The sequence below is a fragment of the Chiloscyllium punctatum genome, chromosome 2 (genome assembly GCF_047496795.1).
Source record: "Chiloscyllium punctatum isolate Juve2018m chromosome 2, sChiPun1.3, whole genome shotgun sequence".
Classification (NCBI taxonomy): Eukaryota; Metazoa; Chordata; class Chondrichthyes; order Orectolobiformes; family Hemiscylliidae; genus Chiloscyllium; species Chiloscyllium punctatum.
In genome coordinates, this window is record NC_092740.1 from 71,522,428 (window position 1) to 71,534,649 (window position 12,222).

General features: G+C 38.7%; 1 protein-coding gene across 5 annotated transcripts in view; it reads left to right on the plus strand.

The window, feature by feature from the left end:
* apc (APC regulator of WNT signaling pathway) overlaps positions 1-12,222 on the plus strand; it is a 191,408-nt gene that overhangs the window by 112,427 nt on the left and 66,759 nt on the right. For 4 of the 5 annotated variants that reach the window (XM_072583698.1, XM_072583716.1, XM_072583726.1 and 1 more), the window contains one exon: positions 5,423-5,513. The exons of the other annotated variant lie outside the window; for it this stretch is intronic. In XM_072583698.1, coding sequence (XP_072439799.1) covers positions 5,423-5,513 — 91 coding nt within the window. The remainder of the gene's footprint in view (positions 1-5,422; positions 5,514-12,222) is intronic. 5 annotated transcript variants of the gene reach the window in all.

The following is a 12,222-nucleotide window of genomic DNA, read 5'->3' on the forward strand; positions in this document are numbered from 1 at the left end:
TAAAGGAGAGCATAAAGATTGAGGGGCTTAACAGGGTAGCTGTTTCCACTGATGGGAAATCTCAAACTATGGGCTATAGTTACAAGAGAAGATGACATTTAAAACTGGGATGTGACAGAATTTCTTCTCCCTAAGAGAAGTTATTCTCTGAAGTTCTCTACTCCAGAAAGTTCTGGAGCCTTGATCACTGCAAGTATTTTAGTGTTTGTTAGATTTTAAAATATCTGGGAGTTGAGGACTAAGACAAGCTGACAAAAGAGAAGTTGAGGCCTGGGGCAGATCAAGCATATCTTGTTGAATGGCAAGGCAGGCTTGAGGGCAAAATAGTCTGCTCCTGCCCTTGTTTCTTATATTCTTATGTATTGGGACTGCGATAGCAGACCTCAAATCTGTGATCATTTTCCTTTATATGAGTTGTGGCTCTTGTCTCTAACCAGTCAAGAATTTTCCCTGATTCCTATTTGATAGGGTTTCTTGATGCCACACTCGACCAAATGCTGCATTAACAAGATGGCAGTCTTGTTCATGTCACTTCCAGCATTAGCTCTTTTCTTGTTTGGAGCAAGTGTAATGAAGTCATGAGTTGAATGGCTCTGGCGGTCTCTAAGTCAGTGAGCAACTTATTTTTGTTTAAGTGCTCTTGATAGTTGTCAATGACAACTTTTAATCATTTTGATCAGGAGGAAACCATTTGTTCTGCTTTTCGTGGATATGACCCACCTGGGCATTTTGCCAGGTAAATTCCATTGTATCTATCAGGACAGCTTGGCAAGGGATGTGGCTATTCTGGTGCATATCAGGGTCCATAGCTTTTGCATTATCCACTGTCCTCAGTTTATTTATGATGTCATTGACAATGAGTTGAATTGGCTGAAGACTGAATTACTGACGACCTCAAGAAAAGTTTGAGATGGATCACCTACTCAGCACTTCCAGCTATAGATTGTTGCAAATGGTTCAACTTTGTTTTGTGTACTGATGTGCTGGGCTTCCCTATCAGAGAGAATAGGGATATTTAGAGACTCCTTCTTTGGTTAGTTAAACTTTCTCCTATCATTCACAATTGGATGTAGTGGCCCTGCTAAACTTAGATTTGTTCCTCAGGTTGTGTGATCAGTTAGATCAGTCAGTCACGTACTCGATCTGCTGATTGACATGAAAGTAGTCCTGTGTTGTAGCTGCTTCAGACTGAATCTCATTTTCAGATATTTCTGATCCTATTCTCTGGGTATGTTATCCTGTACTTTGAACCAAATGTACTCTGTTGTGAAATTATAAAAGGGCGATTAAAGTATATTACACTGGAGAGGATGTTCAGGAGAAATAATAATGTTTCTAGGGCTGGAACTTTACAGCTATAAGAGGCTAAATAGGCAGGAGTTGTTTTCCTGAGAGTCATGAACACTGAGGAGAATCTGTTTGAGAAGTATAAAGTTTTGAGGAACATAGGGTAGAAAAAAAAACTTTAATGGAGGGGTCACAAGAAGCATAGACTTAAGCTAAGTAGAGTAAGATTTAGAAGAGAATTGATTAAGCATTTTCCACCCAGGGTGTTGCTAGGTTTCTGGAACGCATCGCTTGAAAAGGTGGTAGAGGCAGGAACCATCACAGCATTTAAGTAGTAGTTACACAAAACTTGAAACACCAAAGATTATAAGACTTTGGGGCAAGTGCTGGGAAGTGGAGTGAGAGTAGATCAGTGCTTTGTGATTGGCACTGATGCAAAGGGCATCTTTCCATGCTGTTGTATATTCTGACTGTATGTATAGGACATGACTTTGAAGAAATTTATAGCTAGAAGAGACCTAAAGGAGTATCTTTCAACTAAATTTAAATTTATTTTGGAGGTTTTCACTGCATGTGCTGCAGTGCATGAAGAACTCTTCTAATGCTCAAATTGCAGACTCTGAAACCCAGATTAATAAATTGTGTAAAATTCTTTTACACTTCACTTTGTGCTTTTTCTAAGAAGGAAGACTGTTTATTTTAGTCATTACTGCCAAAAAAAACCTTAAAAGCTCCAGTGTAAAGTTAATCCATTAAAATGTGCTTCTCAACTTTTAAAACTATTTGTTTAGAGACATAGAAAAAGCTGCAGAAGTAGACCATTCATCCCTTTGAGCCTGCACCACCATTCAATATGATCATAGCTGATCATGTGATTTCACTATCCCACTCCCGCTTTCTCTCAATACCATTGATCACTTTAGTTGCAAGGGCCACATCCAGCTCCCTTTTGAATATATCTAACAAATTGGCCCCATCGGCTTTCTGTGGTAGAGAATTCGACAGGTTCACAACTCTGAGCGAAGAAATTCTTCCTTATCTTAGTCATAAATGGCTTATGCCCCCATAGACATTACATGTACACGAAGATGTGCAGGTGCAGTGGACTGGCTATGCTAAATTGCCTGTAGCATCCAGGGATGTTCAGGCGAGGTGGATTAGTCATGGGAAATGCAGGGTATCAGATTTTGAGGGGTGGGGAGGGTTGGACCTGGGTGGGATGCTTTTTGGAAGGTCAATGTGGACTCTTGACTGAATGGTCTGCTTCTACGCTGTAGGGGTTCTATGATTCTATGAACTTATTTTTGAAAATTAAACATAGTTTGATTTTCACTTCGAATTAGTTCATTGAAATTGTGCTGGAGTCTCTTGATTTAGCTAAAATAGCATGTGTGTTTTTTCACAATATTGCAGACACAACTCTGACTACATAGCTCATTGTTCTGCCTGGAAAATGCTGCAGTTCAGAAGTTCATTAGTAAGCAATACTAGTGATCAAGGTGGCACAGGCCTTTTACCAAGCTGATCTGCATGATACATACAATAACTTAAAATGATAAAACATATCTTTAAGTTAGCAGATGGCTGGACATATTCGTTGAATGAACAGCACAACAAATGGCTACTTAAGTCTATCAAGTCTGTGCCAGTTATTAAATAGTACCAATTCCTTGTTCTTTTTAATATACCAAAGTCATTTTCTCCTCTTTTCAACAAGATGCCCTTTCCTCCCTCACCTCTTCACCTTGAATGCTTTGTCAATGAACTTCCAAAACACTACCTTCTAACTCTTGATTCCATTGGAGAAAAGATTCAACAAATGACAAAACATAAAATTTACCTATCATTATGTATTTACTTTTGGAATACGAGTTATTGGCAAGGTCACTTTTTTTTTGCCCTTTCACTGAGTTTTTAATGGGGATTAAAAAAAAATTGCACTTGTTAAGAGCTTTGTCTACTGATATAATAGTTTTGAACTGCCACATTATTGAGAAAATGAAAGAATGAAACTCCTAAACTTAGAATCCAAGAGACAAAGGTGAACACAGACCAATGGAAACACTCTGGCTTAAAAGTATAATTTTATTTAGAAATCACAGTGGATTTATCTTTTTAGAATAAAGCTCCATTCTTCACTTAAGCTTGTGTTTTTTCAAAAATAAATTAGCATGGTTAATAGTTTTAAAACGAATTGGGTAGTAAAATTACAGTAGCTGGACCTCTGACCAAACCACTGCTTCTGCAGAATTATGTAATTGTGTGGTCTCCTGACTAACCATGCCCTGTCTACCATCTGCAAGGTATAAGTCAGGAGTGTGATGAAATATTTCCTACATTTGTGGATGAGTATGGCTGCAACACTTGAAGCTCGACAATATCCAGGCCAAACCTGCTTGCTTGATTAGTACCACATCCACAACCGAAGTGCTGTGGCACCACACCTATAAATACATGAACAAAATGGGATCAGAGGGAGCAGTCCATTCTGTCAACATTCACAAGATCATGGCTGATCTAATAATTTCACAATCCTGCCTATCTCCAATAGCCTTTCATTTTTTGCTTAAAAAGGATCTGTCTACCTTGGCCTTGAAAATTAATTAAAAGAATTTGGTTCCATCAACTTTTGAGGAAGAAAGTTCCAAAAATTTGCTACCCTCTTGAAAAAATCTCCTCCTCTCTCTCTCTCTCTTAAATTGGTAATTCCTTGCTTTTGATCTCTTATGGATCATCTGGATCATTTCATGAAAGGAAACCTCCTACCTATATGTACCATATCAAGCATCTGACATATTTCAATAAAGCTCCTTTATATTCTTCTGAACTTAAGGTACAAAACCTAGCTTGTCTCAAATTTCCTCGTGAGTCAACTCGCCGATTTCAGGTATTAGTCCAATAAACTTTCTCTGTACTGCTTTGATTACATTTACAGCCATCATTAATTATGGAGACCAATATTGTACAGAGTCCACCAGTGGCCATGCTTAACTGAAACATTGCTTTCCTACTTCTGATTTAATTAAACTTCTTAATTGCTCTATACTTATATAATTACCTTTTTATGAACAACGCACAAGGACACAGATCCTTATGCATCACATGTTCCGCAATCTTTTTAAGATGGTCAACAGGAACTCACCATGGCTCCTTTGGCAGCACGATCCAAACGCTCAGCTGCTTCCACCCGGAATGACAAAGGGTATGCATGGGCAGGTCATCAACTGCAAGTTGCAATCCAAGCCACATTTCCTGATTTTGGGGTCAAATTGCCTTGACTTCACTGTTGCTGTGCCAGAGTCCTGGAACTTGGTAGTGAACAGCACTGTTCACCTATTCCATGTGGACTGACCACAGTTCCAGAAGGTAGTTGAGCACCAACTTCAAATGCAGTTAGGTAGGGATGGGCAACAAATCCTAACCTAGCCAGCAACACCCAAATGTCATGGAAAAACAAAAAGGGCAAACTTGAATGTTTTGCTCTGAAAAAGAAAGTGTTTGGTTTTTGCAATTTTTGGCAGTGCCAATCAACTGTTTGTAATTAAGCATAAGTTGAATTAGTAGTTGATTTGGATTCCTGTTTAGAGCTGTACCTCAAATCTCTAATATTTATAAATCTGTAAATCAATGCAGGTGTAATACACATCAGTTCAAGTGCATACTGTATGTTAGTTGGGTGTGGGTCTTTGTCGAGATTTGGTTGAAAGTTTGCCCTCACTTCATAGAATTGTCTACCTTGTGGCAATGAAAAGTTAGTTTAGATATAGTTGTGCACCTTTTCAGAGGGAATGGAAAAGCAGCACAGCAGAAATATTAACCAGTTGAAGACTTGTATGTAATTATGGATAAATTTGGAGCATCCAAAGCAGTGCAGGAAGGTAAATTGTCAAGTTCAAGTGGAAGGTACTTGCAAATATTTAAATTGTTGGATAAGGAATTAACTTCAATCACCTCACGTGTAAAATGGAATTCGAAGCATAGGCCCAAAAAATCTTTGTGATGCACTTGGTGCAAGTTAATTCTGTTCAGTTGAGGGTTGTAATGTATGGCTGCTGAAGTAACATGCAGCCTGACTTGTAGGTTCGATTTCAGTATGATTACAGCCATTCTGATTGTGCTTCACTTCGTGCTGCAGGAGGTCCTGAAGCAACTGCAGGGTAGCATTGAAGACGAGGCTCTGGCTCTGGCTTCTGCTGGACAGGTTGATCTACTGGAACGACTAAAAGGTAAGTCTTGTAGTATGTAATGGTAACTGACTTTTTAAACACTAGTTCGAGATGGTCTTCAAGAGAAGTAGATTCAGTTATATGAATAAAGGCATAGTGGTGTTTCTCAGATTATTCATTAAATAAATGATTAGAGCTGTTCGTAATTTACTCAATTGATTTTTGTTCTGAATCGTCACTTTTATGTGGATGGCTAAAGCTTTCGTGCCTAATGTAAAATCTGCTCACATTTTACTGACTTAATACAAATAAAGAATGTTTTTAAAGCTCAAATTTTAGCATTTTGTTTCTAGGAAATCCTTGTCTTAATCTTCAGAGATTAAGTCCATGTAGTAATGATGATCTTAGAAGTTCATGTGCAAAGGGAGTAAGGGATCCTTTGAGCTTTGAAGGGTTAGAGTGTTGCATTACATTAGAATTTTTGTATTCAACTTTTTTGAGATTGTTTGCTTATTTTGATTTGGTTTTGGTAGTATGATTTCTATATGCACCACATTCTGCAGCGGTATGCGTCAAATGAGAGAATTTGCAATAACAGACAAAGCAGATTTTGGTGGTTGACATGTAGGTATTGTAGTTTGAGATTCTCAAAGTTGTATATTACTGTAGAATACAATGGAAAATCTCTCAGTTGAAATGAAAGCACAGTTGATCAGATTTATCCAATCAGTTATTTATGTAGAGTATGGTACTCCTAATATAAAAGGAATAAGATGTGTTGTGATTTCAGTACAGTATATACTCTTGTGCAATAATATTTCATTTCAAATAATGTAGTTCAATTTCAGTCACATCACAAACAGTACAAGATGTGTAGAAACAAACTAATCTGAAAGCAGGAAAGTAGGGAGACAGGAGTGTTTCCTGGTTTGCACTGACATGTCTCCTTGCTGTTTCAAAAGCCTGCAGTTCACCTGGAGCTTTAAAGGTGATCTTATTAGTATTCTGAATTAATAAATTGTTCTAGGGAACGATTCTACTGTAAATGTTTGGTTATTTATAACCGTCAATTAAAGCACCTTAAAACAAAACAACAAAATAGCAGCACGAATTCAAGCACACATTGAAAAGAGCTGGTGCATCTTCATTACACTTCCCTGAACTTTGACATGAAGCCCAGTGAATAATCCAGGATAATTAAGCGATCAAGAATTGGGTAGGCAGAAAGGTCAAACCAGATGGAATGCTAAATATACAGTACAATCAGTTACAAAATACTATTTAGCATCATTAGCTCTCCAAAACTGACAAAAACTTTAAAACACTGGGCATGTGCAAATCCAGTAGCTATGGTCTGTCATTCACTGCCCAAGACAGGCTCTTTCTCAGTTATCATAGCCAATATCACTATCCTGCACTATTGTCATGTCCTTTCTTTTTTAGTTTTCAAAAATTCTACTCACTTGAGCCCTCTGCACTCCATCCATTTTACATGTCTTGCTAGTTAATGGCATATTGATCACAGCAAGATTCTGGTAAAACCTATTCCAACAGATCAGCTCCATCCTTCCTCATTCCCAGTGGCAGTGCTCCATTTCTCCCACACCAATCTTTGAGTCACATATTCAACACTCTGAGTTTATTTGCTAATTTTCTTGCGGCCTGGGTAGTCATTCTGAGATTATTTATGACCTTTGTTGTTTTGCTTTTCCATTTAATCCTTAGGTTAAATTCCCCACTCGTTCTAGTTTCTTAGACCTAACCTTGAAATTATTACCTACATATACCATGGCAACTCGATGTTTAGTTTCCCGTATTTTTTGTCCTTTGTTATTGTTTTTGGACAGCAGGAATAGACTTTTGTTTTCCATCTAGTTTAACCAGATGAAACCATGTCTCTGCAATGAAGGACCTGTGTTCTTAGTCCCCTGTATAGCTTACCCTTTGATCAGAAGTACGTCTATTAATGACTGCTTTATTTATTTTGTTCCCCTATCTTTGATATGTAATTATTTAATTTATTTAATGGAAAAATAAGTTTGAAACTTATTTTGGTGAAAATAATTTTCAAATTATTCTAGTACACAATACTACACCTGATTTGTTTGTTTTATTAAAATATTCTGTGTACGATATGGATTTTGTTATGCAAGCATGACCCATATTAATTTCAAAACTGTATATTTCTGCACATTAATAATGTGCTAGTATTCTGTAACTAACTATCTGCTCTCTGTATTTTTACGATTGATTTCAGCTATAATGCAAGTGTTACATTTGATCACTTCATTTGTGCACAAGAAGCATGCATAAGTGTGTTTGGGCTTTTGTGCATTTTATTTAGTATGCTTTCTGAGAGATGTTTTACAATCTATTGATAGCTTATTTATTAATTTTCATTTCAATTCGCTTATATATCTAGGCAGCATTTTGCTGGAGATTGGATGCAGCCATTTTGATTGATCGAGTACTGAATAATAAATAACGTTCTATGTCTCTGAAGTTGGCTATTATAATTGTTTTTGCTTCTTGTGTGAAAATGTTTTTCAATACTAGATTGCAATTAGTTCAAAGCTGAAATATAGAATTTGCGATTTTATATATGGTTGCACATGGTGTGGTGTAAAAAAAAAACTCAGCATTGCCATTTCTCAGTGATATTCAAGTTTCATTAAATTTCTTGTATGTGACTTGTTTTGGATTCACAAGTAGGCTTTAACTCAAGTACTCAAGAAATTCAGATGATTTAGAAACTTGACAGCAGTAAAAATTTAAATTCTTCCTTTTTACCCTGTTATACAACTGTTTTAGAAATACGTGTAGGAATTAGTAATTCACCCCAAACAGTCTGCATTTATTTTCTATTTGATCGTTTAATCTAATCATGTTTATGCACCCTGTACCCATATCCGTTTAGCCTTTTTTTCCTTCCATTACCTATCCAATCTAATCTTGAGTGTTTTCATACTTTGTTAAAAATCACACAACACCAGGTTATAGCTCAACAGGTTTATTTGAACTATAACCTGTTGTGTGATTTTTAACTTTGTACACCCCAGTCCAACACCAGCACCTCCAAATCATTCATACTTTGTTCCTGACTGCTGAGCCTCAAAGTTGATTTCACAGCCTTCTGGTTACTCATTGAGAAGAAAATAGGGATAATCCAGGAAACTATAGACTGGTGAATCTCCTATCAGGGCTTGGGATGCTAATGGAGAGAATTCCTAGGGATAAGATTTACGTGCATTTGGAAAAGCATGGCCTCATTAGGGACTGTCAGACTGTGATGATTGAATGATACTGACTTGATTGAAATTTTCGAGGAGGTGACAAGGGTGGTGGATGTGGGTAGAGCTGTGGCTGTTGTCTACGTGGATTTTAGTAAGGCATTGAATAAGGCTTTCAACAAGGTCCCTCAATGGTACACTCATTCAAAACATTAAGACATATGGGATCCATGGACACTTGGCTGCATGAACAATTTGCTTGCGCATAGAGGGTAGTGTTGGAAGGGTGTTTTCCACCTGGACTAGTGGTGTTCCACAAAGATCTGTCTGTACTGGGACTTCTGCTGTTTGTGATATATATAAATGACTTGGATGAAAATGTAGATGTGTGAAAGTTTGCAGATGATATAAAGATTAGTGGAATTGTAGATAGTTTAGAAGGTTCTCAAAGGATACAACAGGATCTAGATCAGTTGTAGGAATGGCAGATGGAGTTTAATCCGGTAAGCGTGAGACTGTGCACTTTGGGAGATCAAATGTAAAAGAAAAGTATGCGCTTAATGAGAGGACCCTGAACAGCATTAATTTACAGATGGACCTTGGGTTCAAGTCCATAGCTCTCTAAAACTGGCTACACAAGTAGATAAGGTGGAAAAAAGACAAATGGCATGCTTGCCTTTATTGGTTGGGGAATTGAGCACAAGAGTCATGTTGCAGCTTTATAAGACTTTGGTTAGGCCACATTCGAAGTATTGTGTTCAGTTCTGTATGCCGCATTACAGGAAGGATGTGGAGGATTTAGAGAGGGTGCAGAAAAAGTTTACTAGGATGTTGCTTGGATTAGAGGTATGAGCCATAAGAAAAGGTTAGAAAAACTCAGGTTGTTTTCTCTGGAGCATTGGAGGCTGAGAGGAGATTTGATAGAAATCTATAAAATGATGTGATGCATAGATAGGGTTGACTGTGAGAATCTTTTTCCAAGAATTGAAATTAATAAAACTAGCCGGCATATATTTAAGATGAGAGGAAGAAAGTTCAAAGGAGATGTGAGGGGCAAGTTTTATTTTTACAGAGAGTGGTAGGAGTCTGGAATGCACTGCTGGAGGTGGTGATGGTGGTGGTGGTAGCAGATATAATAGTGGGCTTTAAAAGACTTTTAGATAAGCTCATGAATATACAAGTGATGGAGGGATATGGACCAAGGGCAGGGAGACAGGATTAATTTAATTTGGCGTCATGTTTGGCACAGTATTGTGGGCTGACAGGCCCATTCCTGTGCTGCAGTCTTCTATAGAAGTTTACAAGATGAAAACACAGCCTTCGGCCCAGCTGCTGCTTGTCACCCAGTTTTCGCAATGAAACTAGTCCCATTTGGGTAAAAACAATGACTGCAAAACTAGTCCAATTTGCCTGTATTTGGTCCATATTCCTCCATACCTTTCCCATCCATGTACCTGTCTAAATGTTTCTTAAATGACAAAATTGTGCTTGCCTCTGGCAGCCCATTCCAGACACTCACCACCCTCTGAAAAGAATTGCCCCTCTGGGCCCTTTTGTATCTCTTTGCTCTCACCTTAAACCTGTACCGTTTAGTTTTAGACTACTACTTGTATGAAGAAGTTGCTCCAGTACTTTCAAAGATAGTGCAGGATAGGCATGTCCCATTGAAGGCAAAGGATAGGAAGGGCAAGATTCGTGAACCGTGGATGACAGGAGAAATTGTGTGACTAGCCAAGAGGAAAGGCAAAGCATACAAAAGGTCTCGGCAGCTAAGAACAGAACGAGCCCTGCAAGAATATCAGAAGAGTAGGACATGCCTTGAACAAGGATTCAAGTGGGCTAAAAGGGGTCATGAAATAGCTTTAGTGAGCAGAATTAAGGAGAATCCCAAAGCATTTTATTCTTATATAAGAGGCAAGTGGGTCACTAGAGAAAGAATTGGTCTACTAAAGGATAGCAAAGGAAGGCTGAGTGTCAAACCTGAGAGAATGGGTGAGATTCTGAATGATTTACTTTGCATCAGTGTTCACTGAGGGGAGGAACATGATGAATGTTGAGATTAGAGATAGAAGTTTGATTAGTCTGGATCACGTTGATATAAGTAGGGAAGATGTGTTGAGTAGGCTAGAGGTTATTAAGGTGGACAAATCCTCAGGTCTGCATGGGATCTATCCCAGGTTGCTGAGGGAGGCGAGAGAGGATATAGCTGGGGTCCTGACAGATATCCTTGTGGCATTCTTAAATACAGGTGAGGTGCCAGAGGACTGGAGGGTTGCTCATGTTATCCCCCTGTACAAGAAGGGTAGTAGGGATATTTCTGGTAACTACAGACCAGTGAGCCTGACGTCAGTGGTGGGAAAGTTGCTGGAGAAGGTACTGAGTGATAGGATCTATTTATATTTCGAAAAGAATGGGCTTATCAGTGATAGGCAACAGGGTTTTGTGCGGGGCAGATCGTGCCTTACCAACTTTATAGAGTTGTTCGAGGAAGTGACCAAGTTGATAGATGAAGGAAGGGCTGTTGATGTCATATACATGGACTTTAGTAAGATGTTTGATAAGGTTCCCCATGGTAGACTAATGGAGAAAGTGAAGTCACAGGCTGTGAAAGGTGTTCTAGCTAGGTGGATAAAGAACTGGTGGAGCAACAGGAGACAGAGAGTACTAGTTGAAGGGAGTTTCTCTAAGTGGAGGAAGGTGACCAGTGGTGTTCCACAGGGGTCAGTGTTGGGGCCACTGTTGTTTGTGATATACATAAATGATCTGGAAGAGGGCACTGTTAGTATGATCAAGTTTGCAGATGACATGAAGATTGGTTGAGTAACAGAAAGCATAAGGGACTGTCAGAGAATAGAGGAGGATATAGATAGACTGGAGAGTTGGGCGGAAAAGTGGCAGTTAGTTTTCAATCCAGATAAATGTGAGGTGATGCATTCTAGAGTGAATTATACAATGAACGGAAGAGCCTTGGGAAAAGTTGATGGGCAGAGAGATCTTGGAGTGTAGGTCCATTCTACCCTGAAGGTTGCTGCACAGGTGGATAAAGTGTTCAAGAAGGCATATAGTATGCTTGCCTTCATTGGACGGGGTATTGAGTATAAGAGCTGGCAAGTCATGTTAAAATTGTACAAGACATTGGGTCGGCCGCATTTAGAATACTGTGTACAGTTCTGGTTGCCACATTACCAAAAGATGTGGACACTTTGGGAAGGGTGCAGAGAAGGTTTACGAGGATGTTGCCTGGTATGGAAGTTGTTAGCTGTGAAGAAAGGTTGAGTAGGTTTGGTTTATTTTCATTAGAAAAAAGGACATTGAGGGGGGACTTGATTGAGGTTTACAAAATCATGAAGGGTATAGACAAGGTGGATAGAGACAAGCTTTTTCCCAAGGTGAAGGATTCAATAACTTTCAAGGTGAGAGATGGAAAGTTTAAGGAGGATACACGCGGCAAATACTTCACACAGAAGCTGGTGGGCGTTTGGAATGCGTTGCCAGCAAAGGTGGTAGAGGCAGGCATGGTAGATTCATTTAAGATGTGT